The sequence below is a fragment of the Arachis ipaensis genome, chromosome B4, assembly GCF_059453495.1.
Source record: "Arachis ipaensis isolate K30076 ecotype BB chromosome B4, ASM5945349v1, whole genome shotgun sequence".
Taxonomy (NCBI): Eukaryota; Viridiplantae; Streptophyta; class Magnoliopsida; order Fabales; family Fabaceae; genus Arachis; species Arachis ipaensis.
Window position 1 is genome coordinate 110,789,955 of NC_142439.1, and position 5,976 is coordinate 110,795,930.

A 5,976-nucleotide genomic window follows, 5' to 3' on the forward strand; every position below is an offset into this window, starting at 1 on the left:
GCGCTTTCCAAAAACTATATTCTTATATACTGGAATTATTACATATGGATACTGATGCGAGTGGATGTGAGAAAAGTGATTTGTGGCTTAAATGCCGATTTTATGAATTTGATGATGTAGAATGGTTGAAGTGTTGTTTTGTTATGGGCCGGAATGGCTGTGTATGATTATGAATATTGGCTGGTTCTGGATTGAACCGTGAGCCGGAATGGCTATTTTTAAATTATTTTTCTCGATTGGTACTGCAGGAGCACATTCGAGGCATGGAAGGTCGATAAAGTTTTCTCTAACATATCGGGCTTGAAGAGGTATCACCGTCTTTTGATGATTGTACCTTTCTTCAAGGTCTTTCCACATATCTGCAGGATCTTTTAATGTGGGATATTCACTTTTCAATCATACGTCAACATGACGACAAAGAAAAATAATGGCTTTGGCTTTATCCTTCTGAGATGCATTATTTTCAGCCTTAATGATATCTTTAAGATCCATTAAATCAAGATGGATTTTAACATCTAGTATCCATGATAAATAATTATTTCCAGATATATCAAGAGCATTAAATTCAAGATGAGAGAGCTTCAACATAATAAAAATTTGTTATCTGAGTCTTCTTAAAAATTTTATCAGAGTCTCGTGCTGATAACGTGTTGTAAAATAAATATCAAATAAAGAAGTATAAATAGAAGACTCTAGTACTATAATTACTATCTCAATATAATAAAGATGATTAATATTGCTATTAATATTATATGTAAAGAGTAATAGAAAAGAGTGTTTAAAATACTTATAAAATAAAAGAAGAGAAAGAATTGTAGTAGAAATATAAAGAGAAGAGTATTTTATTGCAACATAAAAAGAGAATTGATTTCTTATTACTTGCTTGTGTATCGAAGCCTCAGCCTTATTCCTCTATTTATACTAGTAAAAAGATTCACTTTACAAATATTGGAAAAGCATGCACTCTTTAATATTTGTGCTTCCCAATAGAACTTCAAAGGAAGAATAAATCATGCTGAGTAGATGGATATGGACATCCATATCGTAACAATGTTGTTGATTGACAATGAATTCTAAAACGAAGAATACCAAAATTTTAATGTAAGAAGCTCTTACTAAATGCACGGAACAAATTCTGAAAACATTTCACCGTGTCCAAAAAACAATTACAATAAATATTTATACTCATGTCGATCTATTCTTTAGTTTTTTTAATCTGTGAATGTGCACAAATTCTAACAATAAATATTTTTAATCCTTTTTAATGTTATTTTTTATTCTATTTATTATTTAATAATGACAAAATATCAATTATTATTTATATGTTTTATTATATTACGTGAATTGAAATCCAATATACTATAGTTACATGATTTGAAATCCAACAAAATAAAACCTCATTAGATGAAATATCAATAATCATTCATCTCTCTTTTTTTACATAACAGGCAAGACTAAGCAGTTAAGTCTGTTAAAACTTAAAAAGAAAAGCCTTCAAAGACAGAAACCAGCCATAAGAAACTTTAGGATTTGCTTTCTTTCTGTTATAATCTCTTGATTTCTTCTTAATGTTTCTTACTTTTACAAGATTTAGAAAAGCATAATAAAAACAGATTTAATGATTTCAACTTTTGTTTTTACAAAATCTTGAAAACAAGAGATATTATTTTGTTAAAAATCAAAGAAACGATGTTCAAGTAAATTTGATCTGTTGCACTTATTTAAGCCTAAACCTGTTCTAGATTCCAACTGTGAACCTTTCAGCAGATTTAGTGTTCAATAAAACAATTGAACGAGCTCATCAATTTAAACTTTGAAGTAAAATGTCTTGTACAAACAATCCTCAGAGGCTCAACCATTAGTACATTTTGCCAGGAACATGATTCCACAAAATGCGCTGGCGCTTGTTCTACGGCAAAGAAAATAAAATGGCAAGAGCACTTCGCGAATTTCACCTCTAGCTTCCAAAATTGCTCTCTCCAACCTCGCTTCCGTCACAAGATATGGAGTTATTATTGACACTCGGTTCAGAGCTCGCTGTGCTGCTTGTGGCAAGAGGAGAATCAGAAACACCAGCTGCCTTGCTCTTCAAGGAACCACCGGATCTCACGCTGTACATGGAAGAGGCCGGAATGTTTGTTACGTGTGGCCGTATATTTCCCTGAAAGCTTCGTCTTATATCCTGCCAACAAAGAAAAGAAACCGGAGATAACTTGGTAACTGGCTTGCCTAATATGAAACAGACATAACTCAAGTAATCTTATTTACTCGTGTATTTTAGCAACACATGATTACCATATTTTCTTGCCATGTAGGAGTGAGTTACTTCTAGAGAGTGGCAACTGTTGGAAATTTATTATAATATAAACTTCTATTCTTGTCTAACTGTAATTATTCATAATTATTAATGATTTAATCTCATCCGTTAGTTAGATTAAAAGAAAATACACCTATAGAGATTGTCCTCTCTATGCCCATTGGTAATGCTAGGGAGACAAAAAATACAACCAGAACTTGCCTTATTTAGTATTCATTAATTGTCGCAACAATTAATAAATACTAAATAAGGCAAGTTATAGCTATTTTTGGCTAATTTTCTTTGGTTACCAAACATTTTCGTATAAACGACATTTTTCAATTTCTCTCTAACCAACAAAAAAACAGAGAAAAACTTCCATCATGATGAATATCTGAAAGGGGAAAGAGAGAGAAACCAATCCTAAAGTTCCCGGGTATGAAAATCACAACCTTCAAGATCTGCTTAAGTTAATTTTTTACAGCAACAACTCTCAATGTACTACTAATTTAGCAGTTATTTTAACGACACATGAAACAGAATGCATAAAGTTATGAACATACCATATGCCTCATTGCCATATCCAAAGATTTCTTTGAGAGTGTAGTTCCAAATCCAGAGCTACCAGAGGAAGATTTTCCATTAGAATTGTTGTTGGCAGAGTGATGATCAACATGCTTAGGAGGTGCCAATTTTCTCATGTTCACAACTCTTTCAACCATTTTTGTCCCAATGACAACCGGGCTATCTTCGTCGCCATCAGTGAAACGAGCTCTACTCAAAGCATGCAAGGAGCTCTGACCACTATAGGCAGACCCGGTTGAAGGCCGCCCCTTGGACGGCGCGCTTGACTGCCTTCTAGGCTTTTCATTGCTGGTAGCCTCGCCAGAAGATGATGGTGGTCTGGAACTAGGTGCTCCAGGCCTACTCCTCGTGACTGAAGCCGGCCTTTCAGGCAACGATGTTTTCAAATTCGGAGGAGCATCAAGAGAAAATCCAGGCATTTGTGAAGGCTCCCAAGGTCTAGACTTAACTGATGGTGAGATACCACGCGACTGAGCCGGATTCTTTGCAGCTGCAGGGCGTGCTTTTGAAGCAGAAGAAGGCCTAGTCGGAGGAGCAGACACACCAAGTGTCCTTGATGGGGTTGATGATCTAAGATTAGGTGTTGCTGATCTTTGAGAAGCCTTAGGAGCTGTCGAAGAAGATCTTGAATTTGGTGTTGAGGCCCTGGAAGTGGATCGAGTAGTAGGCGTGGATGATCTCACTGATGGAGCTGCAGGCTTTGCAGATGTTAAGGTGGCCCTGGAGGAAGGTGTGGAAGGCCTAGAGGTTTTAGTAGTAGAAGGTAATGTTGACCTTCCAGAGGGCGTTGAAGACCTCGAGGAAGCCGAGGATGGAGGCCCAGATGAGGAAGGCTTTTTGTTACTAGTGGTGGAAGAACCATGCCCTGGCATTGTTACATTATTCTTAGTGACTATATTGGACTTGGTTCTTGAACTAGGTTCTACTTGGATATTAGAAACCTGTAACATGATAATAACAAGAAAGTTGAACATATCAAATCAACTAGAGAAAGAAAACAGAATGTCTCAAATATTCATATGTGGAATTTTAAAAGATAACTTGTCAATTGAATTTGAGGTTGGTGCATCCAACCAATTGTTATGGTTTTGCAGCATACACAAATTAAGATAGATTAAATTGTTCATACACACCCTAGGCTTTAATGCCGTTGGACGAGTTTTATGAATCTCTGCTTCGCTCTTTACTGATATATGTGGTTCCTTTTCAAGAGTTGGAAAAAGAGGAGCATCTGGCGGCGAAAGAAGCCTAAAACAGAACAAACTTCTCGTCAGAACGATGGATGCCATTGCAATGGACACAGATTATAATGCAACAAAAATCCAGAAAATATGAATGAGTCATATGTGATTATATTATTCAGTTTAGACAATTTCAGCATAGCAGAGAAGTCCAAATTTACATAAGAAGCAACTTGGTGTGTTGCAGACAAAGAGAATACAATTGTTTTTCCACTTCTTAAGGTTTCAATTTTTGAAATCAGCAACAATATGAATATTTTGAAGGAGTATATTTGAAAACTAAAGCTTGATGCCAACTTAATTCTTTTGGAGGATCAGAAAAGGTACCAGAATCAACTTTGATGTTAAAATTAGAAATCGGAAATTTCAAGTTATACCAACACCCAATCATATATTTTCATGTAGATAAAAGTAGTTAACTTTCCTTAACAATGTATGATATTAAACTGATGATTGAAAGAAATTAATTATGAACCCTTCATCATGCTTGAATAATGATAAGAACAAAGACAATTAAGGTTTAAAGCATAAAAAGATATCTCAAGTGGGGACTGCTCAAAAACAAAAACAAAAAGAAAACAATCATACACTTTTATCATTCTAAAAGCCAACTTATGAAATAATTATCTGCAATTTTTATATACTTCTCATCTCATTATTTTAACTACTTTCAACTAAACTAGCACACCATTTTGATTTACTATCAGTTCCACACCAGATCAGCTATAAAAATAGTGGCCCACAAGAAAATTAAGGTTTAATTAAAATTCCCTTTTGAATCCAATTATAATAATCTACAAGATCTAGATACTCTCATATGAGTATGACTCAAATTAAACAATTAACAAAAAATTAAAAGACCCAATTTACCAATCATAATCAGACTTATCATTCTCCGAATTCAAGAACTCTTCAACCCCAGTCTTCCTAGGAGGCACTGAAGATACGATCCTAGAAATGGTAGAGTTCTCTCTACTGGATTCTGCAGTGAACAAGAACAGCATAAGCTCACATAATAAAGCACCATGAAAAAAGAAAAGGGGCGTGTAAAAGAAAAAGAAACTTACCCAAATTGGACAAATCAAGTTCCTCAGAATCTTGGAGAAAGAGCAGGTTGTTCTTCTCATTCTCCTTCTCCTTCCTCCTCATCTCAAGGAACAAGGCAAGTTCCTCATCTCTCTCCTTCATCACCATCACCTCAGCTTCTAGAAGCCTCTTCTGATGTTAAAAACAAGAACTCAGAAGATCACACCTTTGATTATCCCCTCAAGCACCAAGTTCCAAAGTTGAACTCTTTCAATCAGAACGATGAGCCAAAAGGGTATCACAAGGATCTAAGAATGAATAGATATGGTGTCAACACAAGTTGCCTTCAAAGTTCCAATAAGCTAAGAAACTCAGCAAGAGAGAGAGGTGAATCAATCAATCAATCAATCATTCAGATCACATGTACAAGGTAGATTGGTGTGTTGTGCTTTGAATGTGCTCGAAGATTTTGATCTTATGTTTGCTATGACAATGTTGGAAGCTGCGGTGGTGGTGGTTGTTGCTGCGTGCAACTTTGTCCGTAGTTGACTGTTTGGCATTCAGATGTTTGAAAATGGAAGACATAGACCAAAGATAAAAAAAAACAACACTAGACTAGATTTGAATTCAATTTATGCGGTTTATTTAATTGTTCTGCTGACATTATTATTTATTACATTAAGAAATTCGAAATGGGTTTTTCTTAATCTTCCTAAATCTATAATATTGAAATTTGAATTGGCATTAAAGTTGCTTCACATGTTTTAAGTTTAATGAAGTTGCCCCCTATTCGGGTAGAAATTCTTTTCTCTTTCCTATTACAAGGTA

At 35.0% G+C, this 5,976-nt stretch overlaps 1 protein-coding gene across 1 annotated transcript; it reads right to left on the minus strand.

Moving 5' to 3' along the window:
- Positions 1 to 1,768: 1,768 nt before the first annotated feature.
- On the minus strand, positions 1,769 to 5,689 carry LOC107639534 (uncharacterized). Its single transcript, XM_088485800.1, has 6 exons — positions 5,576 to 5,689; positions 5,190 to 5,456; positions 4,993 to 5,104; positions 4,015 to 4,129; positions 2,860 to 3,822; positions 1,769 to 2,182 (listed from the first exon to the last, which is right to left on the minus strand). The coding sequence occupies exons 2-6, from the start codon at positions 5,314 to 5,316 to the stop codon at positions 1,958 to 1,960; spliced, it is 1,542 nt and encodes a 513-aa protein (XP_088341926.1). The 5' UTR covers positions 5,317 to 5,456; positions 5,576 to 5,689; the 3' UTR covers positions 1,769 to 1,957.
- Positions 5,690 to 5,976: the final 287 nt, after the last annotated feature.

Bases quoted from the DNA above. Each gene is read 5' to 3' on its own strand.
- LOC107639534 (XM_088485800.1), bottom strand. From the start codon at position 5,316: ATGGTGATGAAGGAGAGAGATGAGGAACTTGCCTTGTTCCTTGAGATG. The intron at 5,105-5,189 runs GTAAGTTTCTTT...TGTTCACTGCAG, and splicing joins ACTTGATTTGTCCAATTTGG to AATCCAGTAGAGAGAACTCT. The intron at 4,130-4,992 runs GTAAATTGGGTC...GTTCTGTTTTAG, and splicing joins GATAAGTCTGATTATGATTG to GCTTCTTTCGCCGCCAGATG.